The sequence below is a fragment of the Epinephelus fuscoguttatus genome, linkage group LG15 (genome assembly GCF_011397635.1).
Source record: "Epinephelus fuscoguttatus linkage group LG15, E.fuscoguttatus.final_Chr_v1".
NCBI lineage: Eukaryota > Metazoa > Chordata > Actinopteri > Perciformes > Serranidae > Epinephelus > Epinephelus fuscoguttatus.
The window spans coordinates 40,509,785-40,529,697 of record NC_064766.1 but is presented as its reverse complement, the minus strand read 5'-3'; the positions used below and the strand labels follow the sequence as shown (position 1 = coordinate 40,529,697).

Here is a 19,913-nt window from a genome sequence, read left to right as displayed (position 1 = left end):
TGGATCCCCAACTCTCTACATTGTGTTTCTCTGTCAGAGAAGCTCCCTGCTCCGGTCAGGATGAAGGACAGAGAATGTACATGCTGGTTGGCCGTCAGCTGTTGTCCTTACGGTGTGTTCATATGCAACTTTTTGGCAGTGATACAGGCGACATGAGGTGATGCAACAGTTGACTTTTGCCACGTCTACTTTTCTGATGTTGGTCTTGTACATCTGGGCTTTAACTCTTCAACAACCAGTAAAGCCCCCTGAGGCAAACTTGTGATTTGTGGAATTAGGCTGTATCAATAAAACTGACTTGAATCATGGCTGGAGACCAACACATCCTCACTCTGACCTCGTCACATATCGACGTTTGGTCATGGACTCATGAGACAGCCCTGGACCTCAGCCACTGAGATGAGATGGTTTGTGCAGAAAATCTTTGCACAACTGTTACATCAGCTGTCCGGGTGGCTGCTCTCAGATGATGTTGCAGGTGAAAATGCTGGATGTGGAGGTCATGACTTGGTGTGGTTACACAAGGTCTGCGGTTGTGAGACTGGTTGGATGTACTGCCAAATTCATGGTATCCACAATGGAGACAGTCGCAGTCAGTGACACGCTCCCTCAAAACTAGCAGTGTGCTGTGCACAGCATCTTGTGTCCTGTGATCAAACTGCACATTTTAGAGCAGCCTTTTATTGTGACGTGGGCCGATTTTCTTTGAGTCCTCACTTTCATGGATTTTTAACAAATCTGTGAACAAAGTCTTTTGTGTGCATGAAAAAGTCTTAGATCTTTTATTTCAACACATGATAGCTGCAAAAACAAGTGTTGCTTTTATTGCACAGTGTGTGTACCATGTGATCAACGAGACATTTTTAATATTTCTATCAGCTGAAAAGTTGCAGTTGCATATGAGGTTTAGGATGTGAGTTTGACGGTTTGCTGTGATTCTGAGGACACGGGACTGAAGGGGGACAAAATGAAGAACATTAAAGAGCGCTCAGTCTCCTCCTAAATAAATGACATCATTCTATGACAGAGAAACAGACACATGAGGACATGAGGACGTGACCTCTGTGTCCTCACTGGGACCTTCAGCCCTGCATCACTTGTTTCCACCACAGAACCTAGGAGTGATCACTGAGGACTTGCCGATTAAATGGCTTATTAAAGGCTGTGTGGTGATTAGCAGAGGGTTAAACTCGACCCCCCCTCCCTCTCTCCGGCCCTGCAGGATGGATTGGATTATCCTCCGCCTGTTATCAGCAGCAGAGGGGGTCGACCCTCCCCTGTAGAAGAGCTCGTGCTGCAGATGGTGGAGGAAATTAGAGTCTGCACGCTACGATCAGGATCAGAGCTAAGACCCCGAACCAGCCGTGTCCCCCTCAGGTGGAGGCCTCTAATCCACAGGGAAGATTCTGCTTTTATAAATGTTTAATTTGACTTTCTTTTATTTCACTTAGCAGGCACAGCACAGGTTAATACCTCAATAATTCTGTATTTAGGTCAAATTTGAAATGCAGCACTTGTCGTAGCTTAACTTATTGTCCCTGAGTGTTTCCTGCTCTTACATTATCTTCCAGCGAGACTTCCTTTTAGTGACGCCGCCGTGAGACGACAGACTCCCAGCGTCTGCCAATCCACAACAAACGCAGTAAGCCAATTAGAGATAACTATCATGGAACTTAATTGAATTAGTATCGCTGATTTGCCATCCCTCTCTTTCCATTTAGGCTCTGCAATCCACACAACATCCCCTCTCTCCTCCCCTCCATCACTCCTATTTACACTCCATTACAGCAGGCAGCCAGCCCACCAACAGAGGCTGTGTGTCTTAATGTAGGACGGAGACACCAGACTGTCTGCAGCTTTGACACAACTGCATATACCACACTGGAAAAGTCCTCCACAAATAACAGTCCTGCTTTCAAAATCTTACTCGTTAAACACTGTTGGGTAGTTTAATCTACAGTTGAACATCATATTCCACAAGACAGCCTCTCCAGGATGTCGTGATGCTGCCATTGATGCAATTATCCCATTTCAACCAGTCTCCATGAAATTTGCGCAACCTTGCAAATCTGTTCAGTCGCTGTAACTTTTCTGCTAATTTGACCAGTTTCCTGTGAGTTTCACCAGTCATAGCAGTCCTCCGCACAGCATCATCAGACTCACTTCCTTGTTTCTGGTTGTGAAAACACAGACGTGTGAAACATGAATGTCTCACATTTACCGACAGAAACTGCAAACAACTCCCTGACGATCTGCACCAAAGCAGGAGGAAACTGTTACGCAGTGTGTGCAAACGAAACACTTTACACCCAGAGAACTGCTGAAACGCAGCTGTTTGGCATGTTGAAGATGGGCCATTAGTGTAGCACCTGCTAATCTGTGCTGACCTTATTTCTGATCCAGATGCTCAGGAGTTTTGTGCGGTGGGCCAAATTATCCACAAAGATCTCAATCTTTGTGAAACAAACAGACCAGGTGATTAACACCAGCAAAAACACAGAATAGAACAGTTTCATGTTACAAATCAGTTTTTCTCTGATGCTGCATGGACTGTTGAAGATGGGCCGTCAGCTCAGCACCTGCTAATCTGTGCTCCTCTTTTTTCTTTGATACCTTGAGATCCAGATGTTCAGGAGGTTTTTACAGGGAGCTGAGTTATCCACAGAGGTCTCCTCCTCTCCAAAACAAACAGTTGAAATCGGTAAAAACACAGAATAAAGCAGTCTCACATCTAAAAAAACAGGTTTTTCCAATGCTGCTTGTAGTGGAGGGGCTGCTAGCTATGGTTGCCGATGCAAAAATGTCCCTCTCTAGAGCCAGCGTTTGGTTTGTCCGTTCTGGGCTACTGTAGAAACATGGTGGTGCAACACGGTGATCACTGTAGATGAGGACCTGCTCCCTGTGTAGATATCAACAGCTCGCTCTAAGGTGACAAAACACAATGAGTCTTATTTTCAGGTGATTACACACTAAAGAAAACAGACTTATTATATTATATTCCATTTCTGTCAATATACCCAACCTGGTCTCACTCCGACGTCGTCGCATGCTGGCGCTTGGTCAGTGACTTCCTGCATCAGACACTGACAAAAAAAAGCCGTACTTTCATGTCGGCATGATACACAGCTGGTCGATGTTATCCTTTTTTTTTCCCTGTTTACTGAAATATGTCAAATAGTACAGATATAAAACACAGTAATATTTGGTCAATGCAATAGTGACACAAAAAAGTAAATAGAAAGTAAAATAAGAGCAGTAGGACAGAACTAAGACAAGACAAATACTACAAACCAAATCAGAACTCAGAACAAGACAAAGACAGAAAATACTAATAAAGTTAAAATATAAAAATATGTAGATTTGCGTGTATGATGATTGAAATAAAATAAAATACTAAATTCTATAAAGTATAATATAATGGTTGTTGGTAGGACAGCTGGCTGTCACAATACAATTTAATGTCTCTAATATACATGATCAATCACTCAGGAATATCTTACAAGTCCAGCTGTCGTGTACGGTCACCCAGCAGCGTCACGGGGAAACGTGGCTGGACAGCAACAGGTTAAGGGTGCAAGCGGTGGTGGATGGGTCCAACAACCACTGACTATCACCTGGGAGGCCAGTGTTCACTTCCTGTAAGATTGTAAAGACAAGTCCATGACCAAACGTGGACATGTGACGAGGTCACAGTGAGGATGAGTTGTTATTTCCCCCTTAATCCTACACACTGGAGCTTTAAGAAGGAGTACAATTGTCTCACATTGTTACATTGTTACAGACGTTTACGACACATCCTGGGAATTTACTGGCCTAACGCCATCGCAAATGAAGAACTCTAGAAAACCACACAACAAGAACGAATTGAAACCCAAGTCAAACGCAGGAAATGGGGCTGGATCAGGCTCACCTTGAGAAAACCATCCTCCAACATGACCAGTCAGGCCTTAACCTGGAACCCACAAGGGAAAAGAAAGCCAGGAAGACCAAGACACAGCTGGAAAAGGTCTGTTGAGGCAGAACTCAAGGAAACAAGAACATCCTGGAAGGAAGCAGAGAAGATCGCCCAACACCGAACCAGCTGGAGGAAGTTTGTGAATGACCTATGCTCCCCAAAGGGCAAAAGGGTCAAGAATTGTCTCAACACATAAAGGAACGCTCCATCCAACATTCAACACATCTGGACAGGAAGAGGTTAAAAACTGTCATCTGAAAACTAACTAAAGTCAGACAAATGTGAAAAGTACAATATTTACCTCAGAGATGGAGTTGAAGTGTGAAGTTGCAGTATAAACTATGTTTCCTGTTGTCGTCCATTGTTTTTATTTAGAAAGGAAAGTTCCCTGAAGACTGAAGAAAATATCCATTCAGGATTAATTTTATATTGGAAACTTCCCTCCTCATATATATTGACTTATATTTTGAACATTGTTTCCTTTCACCTTTATTATCAGTTCCAAATTACATGATTGTTTTCAGGAAATTTCCTGTGAAACTCCTGTTCCGTAACATAAACTGTTCAAGAATATGTGATAGGCCTAATCAGTGCCAAGTAATCTGTAATTCTCTTCTGGAGACATATGGTGTGGGAGGAATAATCTGACAGCAACTGCCGGACGAGTTAAAACCCTGAGACCGAGGCAGATGAAGCTTAGTGAGAAATTAAGACAAAACCTCTCCAACACCACAGAACAGCACTTCCATTAGTTTTCCACTCAGCGGAACGAGACTTTACCGATCATCAAGGATTCAAGCCGCCTGCCGTACAACTAGTTTTAATGTTCCGCTCTTGTTTTAGATGATTAGATTTAGATTTCATCTTCAAGATTCAAGATCCAAGAGGCTTTTGTCATGAACTTAGCACAGAAAGGGCAGGACTCAAATGCACGACTCAGACCGGTTAAAAGCAGCAAAACAAGGTTTATTCCAGGCAGGGGTCGGTACACGACGAAGCAGACAAACCAGGCAAAGGTATCCACGACGTGAGGCAAAAGGCAAGGTCAAAAAACAGGCAAGGTTCAAACACAATTAAGCTATGACTGAGGCTGTAGAAAAATGCTGGAACGTGAGCTGTGAACATCAACGAACTGGCGACGAGACAAGACACAAGGGGGAATATATGCAGGACTGATGGGGAGTGATTAGACACAGGTGCGGGAGACACAATCAGGGATCAGGTGCACACAGACGGGGAGGGGGCAGGGCAGACAGGAACCTGGAACAGAGACAGCGGTGAGTGATCACAAAATAAAACAGGAAGACAAGACATGAAACATGAGGGAGAAAACAAAATACTTAACGAACAGTGGAACATGACAGCTTTATTGTCAGTTCCACAGTTATGTAACAGGCATACAGAGAGCTGAAACAACATTTCACTCTGAACTGACCCACGGTGCAGACAGTGCAAAGGATACGTATCTCTGCTAGGGCTGTGGTGTTGGTCATCCAGGAGAGGTCCTCACAGATGTGCACCCCCAGGAATTTGGGAATCTGGTGCTGCTCACCATCTCCACAGCAGCACCTCTTTTATTCAATGTCTGAATATTTGAGAGAAGGTTTCTGCAGAAGAATCGGTTCGGGTAAAGATAAAAACCAAATAATGAAAAGAGAGAAAATTAGATTTCCTCAACCGCACAAACAAGACACAGAACACACGAGTGAATCTTACAGTCTCGTGAACATTTTACGTTTCCTTTAGAGACATTTATGGAGCTGTGGAGCGGCTGCCTCGTCATAAACAGCTGCTTTATGCACTTGCAAAGTCTTGTGTCTACACAGTGTATAAAAGAGGAGCTCAAACTATAAAAGTGTGGAAATGAATAAAGAACATGGACATGAACCTTTCCTGTTTAATCCCAGAGTCTCTGAAGGAATCTGCTCACAAAGATCTGCTTTTAAATCACAATGTTATTTTATAGTTAGCTTTTTATTTACTCATGTCATCCAGCTGTTTTCAGCTCCAGTGTTGTTTTGTTCTGTAATTTACTGCACGATTGTGTTCACACGTTTAAGCTTTTTGTTGTTGTGTACCTGTCGAGAAAATCACTCTGTAAAATAAGTGTATTATTATTATAATGCAGCGAGGCTTGATGGAGGCTTGTGTGAGCTTTGTGAAGAGTTCCAGATTTTATAACACCTACAAGTCAAACACAAGTCGACCTCCTGTTCATTCATGACAATGTTTTAATTTTCTTCCATAAAGCTTCAGTAATCTACAGGAAGCCCACTTAACACTTCTGCAGGGTTTCAACCAGGAGAGAGTCATTCTTAGTGAAAAGAGTATTTATTTACTTGTACACATAAATATCTAAAATGTGAAAAGTCTTTGGCGATTTGACCCCATCGAGGTGGTTCATATTTATGCCTCGTTTCCACTTACATATGTGACTGGTGTCCCTACATATATGGATGATGCCTCTAGTGTCCGACACAAGGAAGTGCATTTCTTTACAGTCGGATACAAACCTGATAGAAACTACATGTAGCCGTGGTGGAGAGGCTGATTTAGTCCTTTTTTTGTCCAGTAGTTTGGAATATGCACTTAGAACATTAGCGGGACAACAACAGGACCTGCCAGGTATGAGGCATGCTTCGTGAAATATCTTGTTAAAAAGACGAATGAACGGCTGAACGAGTCATAATGACACTCTGACTGTATATCATGTATCGCCATATTTTAGCAGAATAAGATTATTCAGATTCACAATGCATTACAGCTAGATTAACAAGCTCTTTTTAATCAGACAAACTCACTTGACGATCAACAGACAACTGAATTGAACACACTGTCACACAGTCTTTCCGAAATCCAGTTTTTTTAATGTGCTCAAGGCAAATTGCAAACAGAAATATTACAGAGGGGAGGATTTTCTCAGGCACACAGAGATTCTCATAGGAATGAATGGACTGCCAGTTGCCTCGTCCTTGTACACAGTCCTTGAGATGAAGATTTGAAGATGAAGAAGTGCTGATGATCTAGATGAGAAGAGGAGTGGGCCTTTGGTGAGCTCGTCTTGGGCTCTGGATACTGTGCATGGAGGTGGTCAGAGTGGAGGAGGGCACAACAAGTGACAGCTGACATCAGCAGGGGAGAGAGCAGATTCAAAATTTGACTGTAGCATCCTGACTGGCTGATTGAGATCGTGGCGAAGTTTGATTGGTTAACTAGAAGAGTGAAGAGCCAAAATCAGCTGATTGGAAGAAGCAGTGGAATGGAGAGAACTGTGAATGGATGATGCATAAAGAAAGACTTCCTGATAGAACTTACGCTGATTTGTTGCAGCTTGTTGACTCTTGACCATGAACACATCCCTCCTTTATACCAACACAACTGCCACCAGACTGATGTGTAATGTGACAATATGTTGTGTGTCTCTGGTAGTGAACGATCAGCTGAATCTGCGGCTCTCCTCAGCTGTACGGAGCTTTCGGGAAATTTCGGTTTATTTCAACCTGTCTCCTATCGTCCTAAATTTGTTTCAAGTGACTAGTGACATATAAATAATAGTTAGCATGTTAGCCGTTAGCCTAGATACAGCTGGGGCGCATAGTAGCGTCAGACCTGTTAAAACGTAAGTGAACGGGCAACCTTCAAGTGCAAAGTTAGTCCACTAAACAAGCTTTTTTTCCACAAAGACCGCCTCATATCGTTAGGATAAATGTCAGAGAACATATAGAAAACCACATGTAAACGTGTTGTCTTACCTTACCGGTGTGCTGCCATGTTTGTTTACCATTTAGCTCTGCTTTCCAAAGCGCAGCCAAAATATCGCGAGAACAAACAGCAACAGCTGGAAGGCAGAACCGGACAGTAGCCTGAAAAGTTCATTCATTTATTTTATGAAAGATTTATAGAATAATGGCTGACTTTTTGCCAGACTTCGACTTTGTGGAGGAGGAATTTGATTTTGCAGAGTTTGATGGCCGCCCTTATTTATTTGAGCCAGAATACACTGACGAAGAGCTTTGTGAAATTGAAGAACGGAGGAGGAGAGAGAGAGAGGTGCAACAGGTAGAGGACGAGAGAGGAATGGCTGCTGCAAGGCAGCGTAGCTCTGGAGATTGGTGGTGTACCTGTGGATGCCGTGCCCCAGTGCCCACAGAAGAGGAATGCCTCTGTTGCAAGGAATGGGACCGGTTGCAGCCTTATTTTCAAGGTCTGGATGTGACCGAGGACGAGACACCTCCACCTGGAGTAGTATCCAGCTGGGCTTTATCTAGAGCTCGCCAGATATATTTCGGCCGTGCTTTGGAAAGCAGAGCTAGATGGTAAACAAACATGGCAGCACACCGGTAAGGTAAGACAACACGTTTACATGTCGTTTTCTATATGTTCTCTGACATTTATCCTAACGATATGAGGCGGTCTTTGTGGAAAAAAAGCTTGTTTAGTGGACTAACTTTGCACTTGAAGGTTGCCCGTTCACTTACGTTTTAACAGGTCTGACGCTACTATGCGCCCTGGCTGTATCTGGGCTAACGGCTAACATGCTAACTATTATTTTTATGTCACTAGTCACTTGTAACAAATTTAGGGCAATAGGAGACAGGTTGAAATAAACCGAAATTTCCCTTTTATCTGCAAATGTAAATTGACACGCCATCTCTGAACATCCAAAGCTGACACAGGAGGATATTTAGAACATCAGAAAAACAAGATGGCGACAGCCAAGATGCCAAACTAGAGGCTTCGAAACGGGAGTCCACAAAGCAGTGGGTTACGTCACAGTGGCTACAACCACTACAGTGTACGGGCCCAACGTTAGATATGGAGACGTACTCTGCGTTCATTTCGTCTGTATTTGTGCACATTTTCTGAAAAATGGCGCAGTAATACTGGAGATCATAGAGGCAGTGTAGCGTCGTTCAAGCGTGATCCAAATGTAAGAGACAGCAAAGAAATTTGAGTAATGGTGGATTGAAACAAATCTGTATCCTAATATATAGTCAAATTACGACCTCCTCCACACTCGCCCTGTTTGTTATTGTCTGAAACTTTTGACTCCGCCCTCTAGTGCCATCTGTTGGCTGTATCTGTGCTATCATAAGGGACTCATGGGAGTATGAGGGCAGTGATGTTTGTAACAGACTATTTTCGTACTTAAAGGCAGTATAAATGAGCCTCAAGGCAGCAGGATCACCTGTCAATAAAGAAACTAAACCATTTTCTTGTCATTTTTTGGTTTTTCTTTAGGCAGCCTTCAGGATGTTGTCAGATCGTCTTTTTGGCCCAAAAACTGAGAGTGAGTCCAACCACTGCACCACCCTACGTTCACCATGAAGCGGCTCTGAGGGTCAGTGCCTTGCTCAGGAGAATCTTGGCCATTAATATGAGGGTTGGTCATTAATTTTCCAGCCTGTGTGGGATTTTAAAGTGCCTGTCTGATCTTTGGCTCAGAGTCAGCGTGAAGTGAAATAAATCAGGGTAGACTTCTTTATTTCTGCCATGGTCTCTCCTTCCACACCTTCTGGAAGGTCTTTAACCTCGTCCAAGAAGCTAATCAGCAGTGTTGTGAGTGATTTAGAACAGGCTCGCTTCACTCTGCCGTCTGGCAGGCGGTGATAGCGCCCGGGAGAGCTGTTAGAGCCGCCGGCGTGGAACCAACCATGTCCAACAGCACCGCAGAGGACTCACATCCACCTCTGCTGCTGCTGCTGCTGCTGCTGCTGCTGCTGCTGCCTCCACCATGTGAGAGAGAGAAAAAAGTGCGATGGAGGGACAACAAACCAACAGCAGCTGGATGAAAGGTGGCGTGCCAAATTAGTCCACTAGTCCGTCTTGGTGGAGTGCCAGCGGTGCTCAAAATGGAGCTGTGAGCCAATCTGAGCTGTGTAAATATTAATCCAGTCAACACGGGGAGTTTAATGAGTCGTGTTGGGTCCTGTTTGAACAACCAGCTCAGGAATCACTCCTCATGATGAAATCCTCTGTTTAAATTCCAGGACTGAAACTGAAACAGGATTTCACACATGAGGACCTTAACCTTTCTTTAAACCACAAACCAAACAGAAACGATCCCCTGAAAGCTTCCCTCCCTGTGACTTTCTGAAGACATGACAGTCATGTTAACGATCACACTTGAAACATTCAACCTTTAAACATTCATGTAATATTATATAAATGAAGAGCTGCTCTTACAGCCCCCTCGACACAAATATGAACCTTTAGCTCCATCACGCACTTTTAAACTCCATCACACGCCTGATCAGGGGCGCTTATGCTATCACTGGTTATACTTGACTCAAGGGGCATGATATCACCATGGCAACAATAGATGGATGCTACAGGCCGGTGCCTGTAAAGTGACGGTGGGACACGGACAATCTTACGTCTTTGCTCCTCGTTTCATCACTGAATGTGAGACTCCTGCATGGTGCTGATGTTCTGACGTTCACTGTGATGGAGAGCAGAGGGTTTGCAGCGGAGGTTCTGTGGTCAGTGGTGGAGGAAGTATTCAGGAGCCAGTTGCTAAAAAACACCACAAGTTTTCCCCTTAAGTATGACACTTTAGACTTGTTTTTTCCTAAGCTGAGGGACTCACTTAGGGGTGTTGCACAGAATCCCTGAGAAGGTTTCCTTATGTTATGATGTTATGATAACTATTTGTTTGCTCACGCTCAAGCTTGTGATACCTTAAGTCTTTTCTGCAATGCTTCAACTATCTTTAAGGGATTCCTTAAGTGTAACACCAAGACAATGAGAAGACCTTAAATACCTAAGTGAACATTTTAGGGAAACCTGAAGGACAAGACATGTTTTGGCGACTGATTTTATTTTAAGAAAGCCCTAACATGGACTCAAAGGAGACTCATACCTTAAGGTGTTTTGTGCAACCAGCCAGTAAGAGTCCTAATACCACACTGTAAAAATATCTGTTATCGTTAAAAGTCCTGCATTGAAAATACTTAAGGAAAAGCATAATTAGAAAACTATAGTTGAATTAGTTAGTTAGTTAACCCCAACGCTTTTTGCTCCCATTTTTCACAGGTTGAAGTTAAAGATCTGAGACTTTTTTATGCACTCAATAGATATATTTCTCTCAAAGTTTGGTCACAAATGACTTCAAATCTGTGTCAGTGAGCACTTCTCCTTTTCCAAGATAATCCATCCACCTGACAGGTGTGGCTGATTAAACAGCATCATTACTACACAGGTGTGTCTTGGGATGGTCACAATAAAAGGACACTCTAAAATGTCACCTTTGATCACCTGCAGACTCGTGCTTATGACCGAATCCCAGCTGACATTCAGAACAACAGCACTCCCTGTCGTTGGCTATGACGTGATTAACCCTGCGTCCTGTTGTCCTGTAGTTCTGTCCACAGCTCCGGACCTGGTGGACCTCAGTGAGCCAGGGGAGAGCAGCGAGGCAGCAGCAGAGGTGGTAATGGTGGAAGCGGTGGCAGCAGCAGTAACAAGGACCAGAGGAGGAGTCCTCTGAGGAAAGAAGGCAGCGCGAGGAGCCCTTGGCGCCGGATGAGACCTGATGACACAAAGCTGATCCAGGTGGAAGTGGAACACCTGTCAGCCAGTCCCAGAGCACCTGGACTCAGGCACTGCAGACTGACACTGCCTCTGCAGTTTATTCATTCACAACAGAGTGCAGCGGGGATTACTTTTTTGTAGGCCAATGCTGAAGTTAGCGCTGCCATGGCTCCCTCGTCAAAAGGCCGATGGGATTTTTCCATTGGATTTTGGATGATTGCAGTGAGATAATCTTCACAAAAGAACACCACTTTTATGATTTTTGAAGCCTAAATGCAATCGGCAGAGATTAAAAGCTAACGTTAGGCTGTAAACAAACACTACGGTCACATGACTTAATGTTGCCGCCACACAGGGCTGTGAGGTCATGTTCAGCGTGATGACGTTCTGTCTCATTTAACCACTTGTTTTTGTAAGACATAAAAGCTTCTGAATTCACAGCTGGGTATTTGCTGACGCATTTTATGCTGTAGAACAAAGTGCGCTTCAATGTGCCGATCACACAACACAATGCCACAGATGTCACAAGTTTTGAAGGAGCGTGTCATTGGCGTGTTGACTGCAGGAATGTCACCAGAGCTGTTGCCTGTGAATTTAATATTCATTTGCCTACCATAAGCTGTCTCCAATGTTGTTTCTGTGAATCTGGCAGTACATCCAACTGGCCCAGTGTAAGAAATGAATATTTGATTTAATAAAAGGCAGCTGACTGACAGAAAAGTCTTCAGTCTTGATTCAACAGAACTGATAGTCTCAGCCGACCTGCAGTTTTCTGGGAGTTTGTTCCAGATATGTGGAGCATAAATACTAAACACTGCTTCTTCATGTTAAATCCTGACTCTGAGGACACAAAGCAGACCTGTCTGGATGGAGGCCTGGATGGTTCATACTGTGCCAGAGGATCAGATATGTATTTGCGCCCTAGACCATTCAGTGCTTTATAAGCCAGCAGTACTATTTTGAAATCGATTCTCTGACAGACAGGAAGTCAGCACAAAGACCTCTGAACTTTGTGTTAGTGAGGCCTCGAGCAGCAGCGTTCTGAATCAGCTGTAGCTGTCTGATCCACTCTTTAGGGAGACCTGTAAAGACACTGTTACAGTAGTTGAGTTGACTGAAGATAAATGTATGGACAGGTTTATCCAGATCCTGCTGAGACATCAGACCTTTATCCTTGATATGTTCTCAACTCATTCAGAACCCAGTTATGTTCCAAACACAAAAGAAATATTGTAATAGAAGATTTTTACTCTAAATGCACTCATAAATCATTATGCATATATACTTATTTTGATTAAGATACTTTGTTATACATCCATCAGTTTTCAACCGCTTATCTGAAGCCAGGTCGCGGGGGCAGAAGGCCAAGCAAAGCACTCCAGACGTCCCTCTCCCCAGCAACACTTTCCAGCTCCTCCTGGAGGATCCTGAGGTGTTCCCAGGCCAGACGAGATATATAATCCCTCCAGTGTGTTCTGGGTCTGCCCCGGGGCCTCCTACCAGTGGGACGTGCCCAGAACACCTCTAACAGGAGGCGCCCAGGAGGATCCTGATCAGATGTTGAACCACCTCAACTGACCCCTTTTCACGAGACAGAGCAGCGGCTCTACTCCGAGCTCCCTCCAGATGTCCGAGCTCCTCACCCTATCTCCAAGCCTGAGCCCAGACACCTTTTAGAGGACACTCATTTCGGCCACTTGTATCCATGACCTCATTCTTTCAGTCACTACCCAGAGCTCATCATCATAGGTGAGGGTTGGGACGCAGATGGAGCAGTAAATCAAAAGCTTCGCCTTCTGGCTCAGCTCCTTTTTCACCACGACAGTCTGGCACAGTGCCCACATCACTGCAGACGCCGTGCCAAACTGCAGATCCATCTCACGCTCCATTCTACCCTCACTCATGAACAAGACTTCGAGATACTTGAACTCCTTTGCTCGGGGTTGTCACTCACTCCCAACCTAGAGAGGGCAATACACCATATTCCGACAGAGAACCATGACCTCAGACTTGGAGGTGCTGACTCTCATCCCGACCAATACTTTATTACGTATGTGAGGTTTTTTTCCGCCCATTCCAATAAACGAAGAATCTTACTGCAGACAAAACACCTAATAATGAGCGCTTGTAAAGAGGAAGGTTGGGGTGGTGGAACGGTTGCAAAAAAAATGGACCTTCACCCCCTTGGAGTCGCGTGGTTGGATCTGTGTGAACTAATTTTAAGGTACCAGTGCACTGTGTTTCTTTTCCTAAACGTAACCTCTGTAACGTTATGTTAATTACCTAACTCTACACTGAGGACATAACATTGTTCGTTGGGGACAAATTTGTTGGATATCATACGAACCATTCTACAAGAATAAGTTGATTAACAGACTAAAACATACCCTGTGCTTCCTCCTTGCCTCACAGTCGGCCATGCTTGTTAAAAAAGGGGGCGTGGCTCTACTGCAGATCACTGTAGATGATGCGGAACACTGTGATTGGTTTCTAGACATCCCCTCAAATAAGTGTGTGCACTTGGGTGGAGTCAGATTACAGTGGGTCCACACCGTCACCGCGCCAGTGTATGCTAGCAGTGCACTGGTGGAGTCTGCACACCCTTCGATGGGTATCATAGCTGACAGATGTGCTGGACAGAGAACTGATGATGTCATTCAGACCTACATAAAACCAGATTGTGAACATCAGTGTCTCTGTGAGCAATTATTTGTCAGCCAAGACAGCTGCTGTGGCTTTTGCCCTGTAGGCCGACATTGTTGTTCGCTTTGTCAGTTGATGGTTACGTGGTTGCTGCTGCTGGCTGACACGTCACACTCCATTGAAACAGCTCTCCAGTCCTCGCCGTTACGTGTTAAATGGTGCGCTGGTGCACTGAAATGGAGCAGAGCCAGTAATCATAGATACAGACATCCTTGAAAAGTTATGTCCATTGGAATGGACAGGGGATATTGATGGGTTAAGGCAGGGGTCGGCAGCTTGTGGCTCTGGAGCTCCTCTTGAGTGGCTCCCTGTGGCTTTGACAAAAAAAAAATTATATGGAAATGAATAACGGCATTTTAATTTGTGTTTATCAACGTTGTCGGCCTGAAGAAATGATGCACCTGTGCACCAAACAGAAAAAACATTTCATCATCTAAAATGTGCTTCAAACGTCTATGGCCTGACGCCTTTTTCTCCAAATTTTGCCAAGCCTCAGACACAGTGGCACCCTATGCAGGCTATCCATGGATTCCAAATCCAAAAACGTAAAGGTTCAAAGGAGAACAGAGAATCTAATAGTGTGTGAGGAAAGCTTCATTTGCTTTTACCGCCAGCTCTGCAGAGTTAAAGTTCCAAATTATCACAAATTGCCCACTGCAGAACAGCAAGCTTGTGATAAAACATATTAATGAATGCTCATTTAGACCAACTAGTAATGTTGATTGGATAATTCAGACTTAATAGTCTGTGTTACCTTCATTATAAGGCTAAAATATGTTTAGTAGCTCCAGGCAGATTTTGCTTTTATTATTTTGGGTCAGAAATGGCTCTTTTGATGGTTTAGTTTAGTTTAGTTGATGTATAAGAGCACAGTGTGCAGTGACATTAAAGCATAACTTTGGTATTTTTCAACCTGGGCTCTATCTCCCCATGTGTATGTCTGCGTATGATTCATAGGTACAACTCGTTTTAAAATTGGTTCAGTATTGAGGGAGGTGGATGCACCCGGCAGCCGCGAAATGAGCTAAAACGGTAACAGGGGCAAATGCGTCCCGTATAAGTTTGCGCATTAAAAGTGCTTTTTTTCACCACTGACCGGTTCAGATCGCCAGTGCTATCTCTGTAAATAGCATACTAAACCTTTCCCTTACCTCTGGGCTGTGACGTCATCTCATGAGAGCTTTGCTTGTTGCCGGAAGAAAACAGAGGAGCCATGCAGAGTGCCGCTCAGAGTGGCGCTGGTTGTCCTGAGTACAGTTGAGAGTTTTACTGCATCGATTGAAAACAGTGGTTCGTGTTTGTGCTTATCCAAATTGCAGGATGTCGTGCAACACCCCGTACAGCTTTCATAGGCTGCCTTTGTCGGACGGCGAGATGCTGAAGTTGTGGCTAGTTGTGCTACAAATGGATGCTAACACTCCTGTCCAGACACTACGCCTTGCAGACCATCGGGTCTGCAGTGCTCACTTCTCCCAAGATGACTACTGCCAGCTGAAGAAGAGAAGACATCCAATCCCGAAACACCTCTTCCTCAAGAAAACGGCTGTCCCACGAGTAGAGAGAGCTACAGACACAGTGGAGCAAAGCTCTCGTGAGATGATGTCACACAGCCCAGAGGTACGGGAAACGCTTAGTATGCTATTTACAGAGATAGCACTGGCGATCTGAACCGGTCAGTGGTGGAAAAAAAGCACTTTTAATGCGCAAACTTATACGGGACGCATTTGCCCCCATTACTGTTTTAGCTCGTTTCGCGGCTGCCGGCTGCATCCGCCTCCCTCAGTACTGAACCAGTTTTAGAATGAGTTGTACCTATGAATCACACGCACACATACACATGGGGAAATAGGGCCCAGGTTGAAAAATACCGAAGTTATCCTTTAATCACTTGCAAGAAATGAAACATGGTTGCACCAGATTTAGTGAAAAGCTAATTTCCATCTGTGGTCCTACACATAATGAGTAGATGCAATAAAATTCAAGGAGCAATGCGGACTACAGTCAATCCATGTCTCTAACATAACAGGAGCAGTATGTACACACTACATAGTATAAAATACAATATAAAAAACCAGTAGCTACCTTGACCATGCTTTAGTGCAGGTGCCTTACATAATAAAAACAGTAAGCACACACTGCATGGTCAAAATACAAGATGAAGTACAATTACTTTACTTTTCAGTGACAAAGTTAACAGTCACACAATAACCATGGCAGGCACAGGCTGCACAAGACAATTTACAGTAAGAAATATGCAATGAACACATTACGCGTGACAAAGTTAGCAGCACATGTGCCCGCTAAGGTCACCTCTAACATCTATCTGAGATCAGTGCTGGTAAGATAGTAAAGGTCGCTGACCCCTGAGGTGAGGTGACAGTAAGCTGAGCCTGTGATTGTCTTTATGTGACATTGAGATTTTAGGTTGAGGTCGAGTCATGATTGTGCAGCTTCAGATGTGGAGAGTCGGTGCAGTTGGGAGAAATTGCCCTTGAGGGTTTTCAACCAGGAGGGCATCTCTTGGTAAGGTTTGGGTTAAGAAGAACAGACTTCTGTCCACAAGGAGTGAGTCAGCTGGCAGCGCTGTACCCATCATGCAATGCAGGGCCAGATCTCATAGAAAATGAATAGGATCCGTCAACTTCACACGCATCATAGATCCTGTGTGTCTCCACCACCAGCTTCACCAGTCAGTTCACTGGGAGAGTAACACAAAGCAGAATCAGTGTTGTCACACACATTTCACCTGAGGTGCTGATGACACACTTCAGGATGTGGATGAGTTTAATTTGTAACTGTAAATCTAATCTAATATGTGGTGTTTTAAAAACATTTAATGAGATGAAGTCCACTGTGATGATGAAGATGATGATGATGAAGATGAAGACAGATGTTCAGATGTGCAGAAAATGTGATCTGTGAATGATCCTGCTGACACATCGTCACTGCAGTGATTCTTCTCTTCGCATTTATGAACATCTTTATTTGTGGCTGCTCTGCATTCTGTGGTTTGTGTCGAAGGTGTGCGCGCGTGCGTGCGCGCGTGAGTTAGGGGCGTGGAGGTGGAGGGGAGTGTTGCATCCTCTCACGTGACCAGCCTGTCTGTCCTCTCCTCAGTCCGGATCTCTTTGTTGTGGTTGCAGCTGCTGCTCTCTTTACGCACCGCGTCTCCGCTCCGCCGGATCCCCGAGCCGCTTCATTACCGCGCGGACAAACGCAGCCGGAGCGCCGCGATCATCACTGTGAGCGGGTGACCGGGACGTGGAGGATCGCTCCGTGTGCGACACCCGACAGATACAAGCGGTGTGAGAGAAATCCAGCCACAAACACGCGGAGCTTCGGTGCGGAGGAAGGACGGATGGCGGGGATGCTGCCGCTGCCTCCTCTGCTTCCTCCCTGGACAAACCGGACCGCCTCCGAGGCTTCCTGAACGCGGAATCAAGCGAGGAGCTCTCTGCACATTCCTCCATCTTCAGCACAGACTTGTCTGCTCTGGTCTCTCCCGCCCTCTGGTGCTCTCCTTTCAGCGGGACACAGCGTGAGGCAGCCGGGGTGTTTTCTCTCGAGTCTCCGCCTGCTCCATCAGGGATTACGCCAAACTGTTTGCACGCCTCTCCACCTGAATCGAGAACCGAGTGAATTGTGTGCCGCTGTCTGGAGGTTGGATCATCATCAACATCATCATCATGGTGTCAGGCCCTGGGAGGTGTCCCGGGCGTCCCGGCGGGGTTGTCCGGTACCTGGTGTCCGCCTGCCTGCTGTCTCTGCTGCTCTACCTGCCGGAGGCTCGGGCGTCTTATTACCCACAGAGCGGAGAGTGCAAAGGCAAAGGGAAAGACTGCACAGGTAAGAAAACTGCTGCTGCTGCTGCGGGTCTGTGCGTGCTCTGCTGTGCTGCTGCGTCTGCTGTGGGTGTGCGCACCATGCACCCTTTCAGATAATCACTTTGATAGTGGAGAGAAATCATCATAATGTTGACACATCAGCACGCAGGCTCCGCACTGCTGCATGACAAGTCGGTGTTGTGGCTGTTGTGTTCCTGCACGCACTGTCAGGTATTGTCTTTATCTCCTGGATGACATCTTGTGATGTTCCTGAGGTGGCTCTCAGTGGCTGTGCGCTGCTCAGAGTTTATGGTGACCTTTGCATCTCATGAGGAGTCTAATTATAGTGGCTTAATATGCTATCAAATGTCTCGTGTCCTTATTGGACAGTTTGTGCTCCATCATTAGTTTCCAGCCGACTGAGATATGTCAAGACTCACATCAATATCCCTGCATGATGGTGAGAAATCAATGTTCTGGCTAAACCGAAGGAGGCATTTCAGTCTCCTGTAGTATTATTACATTTCACTTATTATAGGGATTATTAGTATTATGACACTGCAGCTTTGCATATCACTGTGTCCATGCTGTGTTCATGAAGAGGCTTCTAAGGACCGGATGTTCTTCTGAAGTGACTTTGTGTGGATTGAACTGAATTTGTAGTAACACCTGAATCATGTTTAAGTTGTTCGTCTTGTAAAAACACCAAACTGTGTTTTGGTTCCAGCTTCTGATCGTGAGAAAATGTGGTTAACTTTTGTGTTTTTGCATTTGCGATATTTGAAATTAAGAATGTTTTGTGGCTGCTGGTCAAGAAAGACACTTTAAACCACACAACACATTACAGCTGGAGGACTGAGGACCCACCATACGATATCGCAGGTTTAAATATGCTGTGTTATGCTGAGTATTGCGATAAGATATATTGTGATATACTAGCTTTTTCCAACTGTAAATCATGTCCCCAAAGGAAAACGTTGTCAACTTTGTTTTATCCAGAAAAATAAAGTTTCAGTCTTTGCATCTGAGTTCAGACATTTGTAGTGAAATGTATCTAGAGGACTAAAAAAGCAATTGATTGTTTTATTCTAGTAGGCTACCTAAAGCTTAATTTGTATTTGTAATATTAGTTTATGTCATAGAAAAACTACTTGGCACTGTGTGACAATATGCTGTATTGATTTTATTCACCTACACCTATGTAGCATAGTACTGCAGTAGTTTTGTGTAGAAATATCATTTGGTAACACAGATCCAAAGTATTTATTTTTGATCATATTATTATTAACATTACAAATACAAATTACTCTTTTAATTTCCTACTAGAACAATATCATTAATTGAGCCAACAGATACATTTTGCTGCAATAAAAGTGATTAAAGTGAGAACTGACTGAAAACTTTGTCTCATTAGATGAAACAGATGTTGACACACTTTTCTTTTGGGGACGTTTGCAGTTAAAAAAAAAAAGGCAAGAAATTGGAATATATGTTTCATCGCAACTTTGAAATCACAATCATATTATCCCCATACTTAATTCACAATACAATATTATTCCACCCTTAATTACAACCAGACCTAACATGCTGCACATTAAGGATCCAGATACAAGTTCACAGCACAGTGAAAATCCACATGAGCACTGTGCAACACGAACAAAGAAAAGACCTCTAGGAAGATTTGATTTACACCAGTTTTGACATTTCAAAGACAAAACTGGAAATTGGTTTTAGCCTGAAAAGCAAGGATGTGTTGTACAGTCATCTGTTGCACTGTCATTTCCAGTCATTTCCCCTCAAGGACAATATCATTTCATGTTGTGATTAAAACAAACCATCAACAGACCTCAACAAGAAAAATGTTCAGGCAGTGTTCAGGTACCGGCCTCTGATCGTTG

The 19,913-nt window shown here is 44.3% G+C and overlaps 1 protein-coding gene across 1 annotated transcript in view; it reads left to right on the top strand.

The window, feature by feature from the left end:
- Nucleotides 1–16,107: 16,107 nt before the first annotated feature.
- The window catches only part of tmeff1a (transmembrane protein with EGF-like and two follistatin-like domains 1a), a 130,602-nt gene continuing 126,796 nt past the window's right edge, over nucleotides 16,108–19,913 (top strand). Inside the window, exon 1 of the mRNA XM_049598542.1 lies at nucleotides 16,108–18,037. Coding sequence (XP_049454499.1) covers nucleotides 17,878–18,037 — 160 coding nt within the window. The 5' untranslated portion in view covers nucleotides 16,108–17,877. The remainder of the gene's footprint in view (nucleotides 18,038–19,913) is intronic.